Below are 11,587 nucleotides of genomic sequence, written 5' to 3' on the forward strand. Positions count from 1 at the left end.
TAATCCAGTTGGAACCAAATTTGAAAGAGGTTCTGTACTTCCAAGTAAGCAACAGTTTTAAATAAAGCATAACTAAGATTAATGTTTGATGAATACCAATACTCAAATAAACTGTATGAGAGAAATGATCAATAAAAAAGAACAAAGAGGTTTCTCACAAAATTGAAGTGAACATCTAAGAAAAAACAGAGTATGTTAGCATGAAAAGTAAAACCTTAAGGGAAACGTGGGACCTGGATTTAATGCCAAGACAGTAGCATTAAGAAACAAAACCAAAACCCACCAGTTACAGAAACAGAGAAAACCAGTTTAAAGTAGAAAAACACATCCACCAAAATACTGTTTAAAAAAATGTCGACAATCAGTATTTTGAAAACACCAGAGAGTCTAGATTAGGTAACAGCACCTGCATTTGAGCAAAAAATTGCTTTTGACAAGTGTAAATATTCAGAAAGTGGTGTGCAGCATTTAAGAGAACTGAACTATTTCCAGAAATAAAGCCCTGTTTATTCAACAGAACACAACCATTCAGACAGGAAGGAGTTTCTTTTGTTGTGGTGAATTGATTTGGGGAAACAAGAGTGTGGAGGAAAATAAAGGGACAGTGTGGCAGGAAAGTCAGGATTGGAGAAAATAGATAGGTGCTGTATCTGCATATAAACATGCTTTCTGATAAACATAATGACTTCTAAATGACTGACAAATGCTTCACCTCAGTCTCTCAACACTTTATATGCATTTTTTCCTTAAGAGCAAGTACACAACAGCAAACAATGGTCCAAAGTGATCTTCAGCCCAAACATCAACATTTCTTTTTAAAATAAATATCACTCTGACATTTTAAAAGTTGGCATACTGAAGAACACGCTCAGAAACCATTAGAGGACTATCCTTGCTGTATGTGTATCTGGTAAAAATTTATGGAAATAGCAAGGAAGAATTTTCCTGACAGAAACAGCTTTCTACCAAAACAAGTAGATTCTTATTTTGCAGATCTTTCTGCAGTGAACCTCATTGGTTTGCCCTGTTGGGTAGGTTGGCAAGATGCTGCTGACTAAAACCTGCTCACTTGCTCACAGCACCCACCCCTTCCCTCATTTATCTCCATCTATACTACTACTGGTGTGGAAACACAGAGGAGGAGTCTGCTGAAAAGAGAGGGACTGAGCTCTTTAACAGTCGAGTTTAAAACTAAGAACAAAGGAGAAACTTGGAATCAGGAAAGGATTTAGGAAAGAGAGAGAGGAACTGTGTAAGGGGAAATGTTTGTTACACGAGCATTGTGTTCTGACAGTAACCTCTTGCCACTAGCCCAGTAGTGGGAGGGACTGTACTACAATCATATTAGGTCTCCTGGAAAAAAAAAAAATCTGCTTTTAGTTTATGTTCTCTAAGCACACCTGAAATGCTAAGTATAATATGCCTACAAATTAGATAGTCAATCATAAAAATTTTTGTCATGAGTAACAGCAAACAAGTCAGAGGGGAAAACAGCATAATTGCATGTAGCGCAATCACTGTACAACTTAAATACGGTTTTTCTTGTTTGTTTTTACTTCTATTTTAGGAAAGAAAGCAGTAATCTCAATGATGCTCTTCATAAATGAATTAAAATGCCATGCATGCTTTTACAATCATTTTGCTCAAAACAGTTTGTGATTTCAGAGCTCAGAAGCTTACTTGAATTTTGAGAATAAAGAGGCCCGCCATTAACATGAGGTTGAGCAGAAAATGGGGCAGTCACAGAAGGATTCCGTCTGTATCCACCAGAAGATGCTGAAGAAGTGGTAGAGTTGTGTCGTGAGATTTGCCTGGTCATTGTGCCATACTGGGAACCAGGAGCTGAACCCGGAGCAGCTGAAAAGCATTAGCCAGAGGAACCAAGGAAAAGACTTAAGCAGAGCATTACTTGGGAGAGAATGCAGAAAACAGAAAAAAGCCCAGACCGTGGGAAATACTTGACACAGGTCTCCAGTAATGGATTAACAGAAAACAAAGTACCTGTTATAATCAATAATGAGAAAAAAAAAAAAAACCACACACAGGACATAAACCAATAGTCATAAAAAGGGCATTTGAGAAACACTGAAAACCACTTTGAGAGACTGGATCGGACTAGAAAAATTGAGTCAGCTTCCAGCTCTTAAGCATATCTCAATTACTGCACATGCAATACTCTTTCGTAAAAAGCACACAGAAACAAATCCACGTTCTGTTGTGGAGCAAGTGTTTTCCATCGTGAACCAGAACTTGTCTCCAATCTAACAAAAAAAAGACACTCTAACAGAACAGTAACACAAATAAGCATCAGAGTCCTGGCACATTTATCAATCATATTTGCTAGTTGCGCTTTTATATTGATGGAATGTGCACTAACAAATCAGAATCACCAATACCAGCTGGCAGAAAGGCATGTCACTCATTCTTCAGGATGAACACCCATTTTTACCGTTCCCATGCTTGCTGCACAAAGTTCAAGATTACTAAAACAATGGAAGTTCTCTTTTCGATTAATCTCCAACAGATAAAGAATCACACCTTGCAAACTAATAATCTTACACGTTGAGGTCTCATAAATCAATGCAATTTTTAAATGCAAAAATTGTTTTGCAATAAAATATTTTGCGCTTTTATATACTTATGTATATATCGTACATAAATATATGTAATTATATACTAAAATGTGCGCATACACACAAATAGCGTGCGATCAGAAGTTTGCAGTCCTGTGACACTATCCAAAGTCACTTTTGCGTAACACTTCAGTAAGGAAAAGTGCAAAGGGTTATGTGGGTCAAAGCCTCCAAAGCCAGTTTTGTAACACAATCAATGAATTCTGTCATCGGCCTGTGACAGGACAGGGTGGGGTATTTTGTCCTGCCCATTTTGAAAAGTACTACTTTTAGATCCCACCCCAACAGCTATACGTAATGATTGAAACAAGTTTTTCAAGAACTGTTAGCTCACATCCTCAAGTCTTCCAGTTTTCCACCACCTGCAGCATTACAGAATCAAACCCAGGCCACTGTGACAGACACTTCTGCTTTTCAGTCACCTTACTCCCACAGGACAGAATACATGCACCACCCTACACATCAACTACCATTTTTAAGCCAGAGGGCAACTGCTGTGACTTAGTTTCAGCTGCAGGAGTGATACAGCAGAAAACCAATATTCAAACTGATTTTGAGTTCTTATAGATCAGCCTAATTGGTTCTTAGCTTTATTAGGAACAGAGATCTCGAGCAACTGGCAGCCTTTCCCCCATACCTTGTGCATTTACCTTCAGAGACTTTAACCAGGGGAAGTTAGTGCAGATTAGACTTGTTTAAAAACAAACAAACAAAAATGAGCCCACAACTGATTTTTATACTAAAATCATGTAGACCCCACTAGAGAAGAAAAATCACCCTCACTATATCCATTAGGAAGAAATTATTATTGATTATGCAGCATGACTGCAATCACTTCAGCATTGAAACAAGTCTCACCTATCAGACTGCCCATCGGGAGAGGTGGTGGCAGTGGTGGTGCTGGTGGGGCTCCAGAAGGAGGAATAGAAATATGTGCTAGTAAAATAGTTTATATTCCCAATTAGGCCACGTACTAAAAAAACCCCCAAACCGTAAAACCCCCCAAAACCCCAAAGAAAACCCAAAGAAACAGGAAAGTGCAGGCACTTGATAGGCTTCCCAAATAAACATAGAAATTCAACTTTGGTCAACTGATACTAACTCAGGCCCTGATCATACCCAGAGTTCTGTACCTGCTGATCTTTATAACTACTGATTTTTATGGGATACCAGATGAGAGTAAGATTTCATGCCTATTTGTACCACTGCAGGGTCTGAAACACCTGGGAAAGGAAAACCTACATGTGCATAAGGAAGTGAAGACTTGTCATCAGAGGATCAGAGACCTAACAGGTGCAAGAGCAAAACTTAATTACACCAAAACCCCACTGGTTTTTTGTGCAAATTAGCTTTACATGCTTACAAAATACACAAACAGTAAACAAGTGACTGAGCTGGTTTATTACCGAGAAAATAACCTTGCCAGCTTATAATAAAGGATCCTACAAGTTCACACCATCATTCTTAAAGACAAAGGAGCATGCTTTTGATGCTGAGAGATCCTGTATGGTTCGCTTTTATTGATGGGCTATCTTATACACACGAGCTCCATATGCTCTCTCAACGATCTCTTAGCAACTTCAGACTCTAATCGCAGTATAAACAACACTGGTGGATAAGCCTGAAGTCTACTACGACTAGCAGTATTTTCATAGGTCATCTTCTGTATTTTATTTGAAGCAATAAAGAACATATACACACCATCACTGGCAAAAGGCCAGGTTAGCAGGCTATTTCAGCGGACATTTCCCATTAAACACGTGTATAGTTGCTGCTGCTTCTCAGAGCATCCAGAATTGGATGTCAAATTGTAGACAAGCATTTAAAAATATATTTAAGCTTTAAAATGTTATACTACCCTCCTCCTATCCTCTCCCTGCTTGATTACCTTGTAAAAACATGGACCAAAGAGGTTTTAACCATCCACTATTCATAAGTGTTTGTTCTACAAGTACTTTTGGTAAAGAATTAAAACTTTTGATGTCCCTGAGGAAGAGATTTTCTGACTAGGACTGTGCTTCAGCAAAGTTTCTACTCCATCATATTCAGTCAAAATCCCTCTGCAAACACAAGCAACTGACATTACAACCTTAAGTTAACATGGGAAGAGTCCCACATACCTGGTCCAATGGTTGGCGGTGAAGGTGTAGGCACGGCAATGGGAATGCCAATACTGCTGCTTCCACTGTTCTCTCGACTGCCACTTCCTCCACTACTACCGCTATAAAAGAAAACCACAAGTATTAGCACAGCACTTCCTACAAAGGCCTACCAACGGTCACGCTTCTTGTGCGAGCTCTGCTAGCCTAACTCAATTACAGACCATTGAAAAATCCCCTATAAAATGCCTCTGTCTCCACCAGCAATTGCCTACAGCTAATCAAGTCTGGGTGCATTAGATTCCTAATAAATGGAATTAAGCTGATCAGCATTTGCTATGCTTAAAATGTCTAATTAAATGCTTTAAAAAATAAAAGGGTAAGCAACCATACCAGTTCTAGGCAATGATATAACAACTGCAGGATAGTTCAGGGGCCTTGTAATAACTGAAAGTAATAGCTGACACTAGAAGAGTTCATGCCTAAACAATAAATAATTATTTGAAGATTATTTATAGTATGGTGTGGATAAATTTCTGCATATCTAACACATATCACTTGGTCCATGTTGTGTACAAGAAGATGTTTTTAAGATAGTCTGAAAGGTAACAGTACAGCCAAGTCACAATTTGTCTAAGAGCCATTATATGATATAAAAACTAGAGGCCAGCCATACAGGTTTTTAGAGAATGTACTTCTAGTGAACCATTGGATAACATTTCTAAAAGACTACATGCCTTTGGAGGCCGTAACACTCACTTTCATTGAGGGAGCTGAAAAAGAATCATGAGTCAGGCAGAACCTCTCTTTATTGTTATCCAAGAGCATTTAGGCCAAGGCTTGAATTTACATGGATTAAATGGAGAATATAAAGTGAACTAAGTAGTCAAGGTGTTCTGAAGCCAAAACACCACTTCAACCCATCCATGTTAAAGAGTACTCAGTTATGTTATATTTTATTACCATTCCTGGGTAGCTACAAATCAGTAGTCAAGAGTCAAGCGCAAATCATTCGAATATATCAAGAAAATAACACTGTTACAAAAAAAAGAAAATCAGTGATCTGAAATAGAAGCCAAGAGAATTCCTTCAAAATTAATGTTCTGTCTACTGAAGATCTTGATCTTGTCACCATGGTTGCGGCTGAATTTTTAACTGCAATCTACATGAAAGATCTTGTGAGACAAGAGTAGGGAGCAATTGCAGTTGCCAGTTAAACAGATTAACAAGATCACTGCTGCAGACAGATTTAGAAGTATTTCATTCTGACAGTACTTTATGATCAACTGTGTTCGAAATACTCTCTCGGTCTCCCTTAGTGACCCACCATGTTTAACTCCCTACTGGAAGTTTAAAAGTAAAAAAAAAAAATTAAGAAGCTCTCTGAAAAATAAGACAACCTCTTTAACTACATAGAATTTTGTCTGGTTTTTACCCCTGCAGTTTGAAGCCTATGACAAAAATAAAATTGAAAAAACTAAACTCACTCAAAGGCTCAAAGAAAGATCTAGCCTTGCAATTCAAGAAAAAAAATTCAAGAAACCCAACAAGGTACACTCAAGAACACCCTTCTCACCTAAAACACACACTACTCAAAGCCCCTAAGCACGTGGAAACAACAGGCTGATGCCAGTACCCTCTCAATGAATAGGTTTTATTTTCTGCTTCTATCTTGACAGCACTGATGGTGAACATTAAGTTTTAGCCAAAAGAAAGCAATCAGCTCTTTCAGACCAGGTTCTTCACAGTGTTTCTAATCAACAGAAATTTTCCTTTGCAATTAGTGGTTGTGAAAACAAACAAAAAAGTGTAAGTGCATTTTAAGCTAAGGTTAATAATGCAGCTTTAAACCCTTTAGAACCGATCACAACCCTTACACAATCCTACACTGCATAAATTTTGAAGTTTTACTTGTTTGGGGGAAACAAATGCCATACAACAAAACAAACTGACTGTATAAATTGCCAGATAAAACCAGGCTTCTATAGAGTATGAAGACACTTCTACGTGTTAGAGAAGTCAACAACACAGTGACATTCTATTATATCAGAGTGGTAGAATAACTCACACCTTTTGCCTTTCGACTAACAGCAAACAGGTGCAAAACTCCAGGGTTTTTCTGTGATGCTTCAGTAAACACCAGCACGCAAGCAGAAAAGAGTTACAGTGAGAAAACCCTCTACCTGTGTGTTCTTGGTCTCTGGTTCAAGGAAGCTGTCCTTCCTGGACTGTGCTGACTGCCCAATCTGGCAGGACTGGTCATGTAATCATTGGGGACTGTTGGCGGTTTAACTGGCTCCAGGGTTTTGTAAGGAGTATTTCGTCTGGTCAAGAAAAAAAGATTTGAAGACAAAAAGATAAAGGATCAGAAGATCAAAAGGATAAATAAATGTAGTGAAGACATTTGTTTTCTTAAGTTTTCATGAGAGAACACTGCAAAGTGACCCACATTAGAGTATATTAAATGAATTCCACTGGGCAGGGTAGACAGGTCACATTCAACTCTGAAGTGCTCTTACACAGTAGATCCATCCAAGTTAGCCTACAACACATAACTGGTTAAAAACGCCTAAGCCAAATTTACCACCCAAAATATATTCTTTGAACTACATAACATACAATAGTTACATCTCCATAATGTTCTGGGGTTACCTTTCTGTACACTGCATGTGAGAAACTCTTCTATTGTAACAGTTCCCTCTTCCCCCCTTCCCAACCCCTCCAAATGCTTTCCAGAAGTATTCTTGACTAGAGCTATCCAACTCATTAAGACAGGAGTAAGCCTGGAAGATTCACAAGATACATTTGCAATCACCAGGGCTCTTCCTAGCAGCAGCATTTCACACCCCAATCAAGCAATCTCATTACTTAAGCAGATCTTAAAGTGCCTTACAGAGGAGCTTCATTGTCTCCACTTCACAGCCAAGAAAGTGAAGCCCAGAGACTTCCAAGGTCACCTAGCAGACTTCATCAAGTCAGATATAAAACACAGATCTTCTGAGATCTATTTACCAGATCCATTACTGCCCTAAGAACAGTGCATTTATTGTGCTGAACTGCAGAGCCCTTCAGTTCTCACCAGTAACTAACTCCCTTGCAAGACGTGGAATTTGGCAATACAGCAGCTAGGCAAAACCAAAAATACTAAACTACTGGCATTTAATCATTTGTTCAATTACTGATTATAACCGAGTTGGTAATACAACTTCCTAGTATTTAAAGAAACTTACAGACTTCCTTCTTACAATATGGAATGCAACTCTAACATTTTATTATTAAAACCTCTCAAAGAGAATAGTGGAAATACCATAACTGTTTGCATGCACTGTGGTGTTTGTAAACTAGTTTGACTATATAAAGAACTCCAAATGATTTTAACTTGCAGACTGCCGCTACCTATAAATCTGCCAAAAGGGATCAGTTGTGGGAAAAATAAAGAAACTTTGTATTCCAGTTCTAAGAGACAGAGCTCTAAATACTGACAAACAAAATGATAGCAGGGAAGATTTTAAATATGCTTCCAACAGAAATAACCTTGAAAACCAATGTTTCAAAGTAATCTACCTTGGAATGCACTAGCAACAGGAATTACTACTCACCTCTGTAGTACTATTTATTTTGCCTGTACAATTTAAAAATACTGTCAAAAGCAAATCCCCACTACGTCCTCAAGTTCAGCCATGCCTCAGTTTCTCCTTTGTTCTTCTTAGCTTCATAGAAGAACTCAAACCCCTAAGCACGAGGGAAGCCAAAAGCCATTTTTTTCCCCATCACTCAAGCCCAATCCTTCCCTTTGCTTTTCTACCAGTCTTATGCAGAGGAGGGAAACCCTCTTTCCTGACACTGCCCAGCACTCCCCTCTGTCCCCCAATGCTTCAGTAAGATGTTAATGCCCACTGTCTCCAGGGAGAGCTATAGGGAGTCTAAGGCCTTGCTCTGCCCCAGGACCCTGAAGACACAACTGCAAACACTACCCCCATCCAGCTCCAGCAATTCACTCATTCTCCTCTGGTACTTGTGACCTGAACGTCTAAGGTTTTTCACTCTGTTTCCAGTCTGGTGAGGAGACCCCTGCTTTCTGCAGTCCCTTTCCCTTTTCAACCACGCAACTTCTGCACAGGATTTGCTCCCCACCAGACTCCTTTAGATAGTCCTGCCTTGGGAGGACAAGCTGCTCAATAGGCAGCAAGTACTTAAAAAGGCCCATCTTACACACTAAGCTCGTTCTGATTTTACACACCTATCTCTGCTTTCTGGATCAAAGGGAGAAGAGTAGTATCCTTGTGGTTTCTAGCAATTCTTTTTCCTGCATATATTAGGGAAACAGTCATCCCTATGATATTTCATGCCTTGGCAGAAAACGGCTGCTCAAGACAAGAGCTGTACTTCCTGATCAAGAAGGGCAGATAGAAATCTCTGTTACAAACCCACATTATTCCTCCCCCTCAGCCAACTGCTGCCTCTTGTCAAGCTCATCTGGAAACGACATTCAACAGATTAATCCTTATCAGGCATCAGCTAAGGCAACCAAACAGCTCTGGCTTGTTCGGGAAGGGGGGAGGCATTAGAGAGGCAGCTCACCAGTACATCAACACTGCTGTTTCATCAGCAAACATCCAAGAGAACATGAAAGCACTACCCAGCTTCCAAGGGCTGATAAACAACTCCTTCTCAGCTGGGATAAGAGAGACAATTGGAATACTGATTGCATGCCCTTGAGCAATGGGAATTTTCACAAAATGTGCAGAGGAAACCTCTAGGGTAATTTCTCTGCAGAATACACAACAAACACTGCCATCATGATGCAGCAAAGCATCAAATCAGGATTAAAAATCACTAAGTCTTCGACAAAAGGAGTTCTAATTTTCCTTAACCATTGCTCCTGATCCCCATCCTGTTCTGTCTCATTATTCCTCATTTTTACAGCTCCTCACCTCTCCCAGACAACATACCTGACGCCAACACAACCACGCCAGCCAGCTTTACAGTGCATCAGTCCCCCACAGCGTAAAGGAAAGTGTGACAATAGGCAGAAGGTCTTGTTTAGGATGCTTTTTGGAAGCTGTTGCACAATTGGACGAACAAAACCATATGGCACACGCTCTAAGCTTCTCAAGTATTAATGTTTTAGTCTCTAGCAACAACTACTTGCTGGCATACCAAGATAAGCAGATTTTACTCCCCACAGATCAGAGCAGCAAAATAGATGCTACAGCTGGGAACTCTGGTCACAGTGGGTCTCAGGAATAGCAAAATCCTTCCTCATTTACGCATTAAAAAAATGTATAAACCTGCAAGAATCAGTATTGACAATGTGTTCACAATGCCACATATTTTGCTTAGAAAATGCAACAAATATGGCACCAACTGCCATTTCATACCTCTTACAATATTGAGAAATGAGTAGACAAACTTTAACAATGAAGTCTTTCCCCCACTGAAGTTAAATTTATATTCTTTTGTGTCACTAAGGATTTCTGCACAAAAATCAGGAATAACAAATAGCCTCTTCATTTACCTCTATAATAAATCCTTCCCCCATGAAAAAACATTCTTTCAAAAGGTCATAATGAAAGTAAGAGTCAATGCAGCTGAAAAGGTTTATATAGAAAAGGTAATTGTATTTTTTGCTAAAGGCAATCAGAATTGCCATCTACCTTTGTATTTAAGAAATACCAACACTGTCACAATTAAACCTTTCTATTATGCAGGCAGTCTTCATTCTTACCCCAGAGTTCCCCGGCCTGACATGGGAGGACTTGGTGGTTTTTGTGTAGGCGGATTTGTTCTTGACAAGGTGCCAGTTCTTGCAGGCTGGTTATTTCCATGCTGAAATAAGGGAAAACATGAGTTTATTTTTATAACAGAGCAACTCTATTATGGACAGCTTTTCTTTTTTTTTTTTTTTAAGTGTAAGAATATGAAGTGAGAATTCCCAGACAGCTGTCAAACAGCAAGTTGTCAGCTACACGCAAGACAGACACCAGTAAATACAGAGTCTAAATACAAGCTTAATGTTATTTTTGCTATCAATTTACAACAAACATCAAACAGGTAGGCAATTGACAGGTTCATGCACAAATCTCTTACATCCTCTGTTCTTTACAGGGAAGTCACATTTCTGTTCATCTCCATTTGGGTGTTAATTTAAATCAAACTTAAATATTGACAGTACAATACAGTCAGTGTGGGCCCAGAATTTCTCAGTTTGCCCCTGCTATTTGACTATCAGAGTCATTCAGGTTGTCTGGGAAGTCTCCTGCAAAAAATGTAAGTGAAGGGAATCAAGGCATCTACTGAATTCAGAGCAAAGCACTACATGTGTTAGAGAAATTAATGTATCTATGTATAAATGCAGATGTCAATGTATCGCAGATATATTGACACACGCTAAATGCTGTAAATAAAAAAATAAGTATAGCATGTTTAATCTAGATATCCTATTGGAAAGCAGAGAAGAGCATAAGAGAGCACTAGTTTTCAGTTTTAATGGCTCTGCAGCCTCTACTATCAGTCACGAGGCACTGTGGGTCAAAGGAGAAATTAACACTTCTTACCTTGGCTTTTAGCCACTTAACGTTGGCAAAAAAGGGGGGAAAAAGGTAGAAATTAATGGCAGATCCATCACAACTGATAGGACAGGTTAAACTACAGATTATCACACTTCTAAAAATTAATTTGTTTCTACTGATAATTAGCTACATCCCAGTATGCTAACAGAGATTTTACTGACTCACTTGGTCATTAGAGTTGTGTCTAAGGAAATAGATACAGGATTTTGATACAGGAAAAACACCTGTATCAAAATTCAGTTTAGCTAAGGTTTACTGGATTTATTTGGCAGGCTCCTCATGG

General features: G+C 39.0%; 1 protein-coding gene across 1 annotated transcript in view; it reads right to left on the reverse strand.

Moving 5' to 3' along the window:
- Window positions 1-11,362, reverse strand: part of ABI1 (abl-interactor 1) — a gene marked incomplete at its 5' end in the record, with an annotated part of 19,526 nt that extends 8,164 nt beyond the window's left edge. The window contains 6 exons of the mRNA XM_010134829.1: window positions 1,681-1,857; window positions 3,492-3,569; window positions 4,754-4,854; window positions 6,916-7,056; window positions 10,461-10,561; window positions 11,290-11,362. Of these exons, the coding sequence (XP_010133131.1) occupies window positions 1,681-1,857; window positions 3,492-3,569; window positions 4,754-4,854; window positions 6,916-7,056; window positions 10,461-10,561; window positions 11,290-11,362 (671 nt within the window). The remainder of the gene's footprint in view (window positions 1-1,680; window positions 1,858-3,491; window positions 3,570-4,753; window positions 4,855-6,915; window positions 7,057-10,460; window positions 10,562-11,289) is intronic.
- Between the last annotated feature and the right edge of the window lie 225 nt (window positions 11,363-11,587).

Source organism: Buceros rhinoceros, unplaced genomic scaffold (assembly GCF_000710305.1).
Source record: "Buceros rhinoceros silvestris isolate BGI_N320 unplaced genomic scaffold, ASM71030v1 scaffold37514, whole genome shotgun sequence".
Classification (NCBI taxonomy): Eukaryota; Metazoa; Chordata; class Aves; order Bucerotiformes; family Bucerotidae; genus Buceros; species Buceros rhinoceros.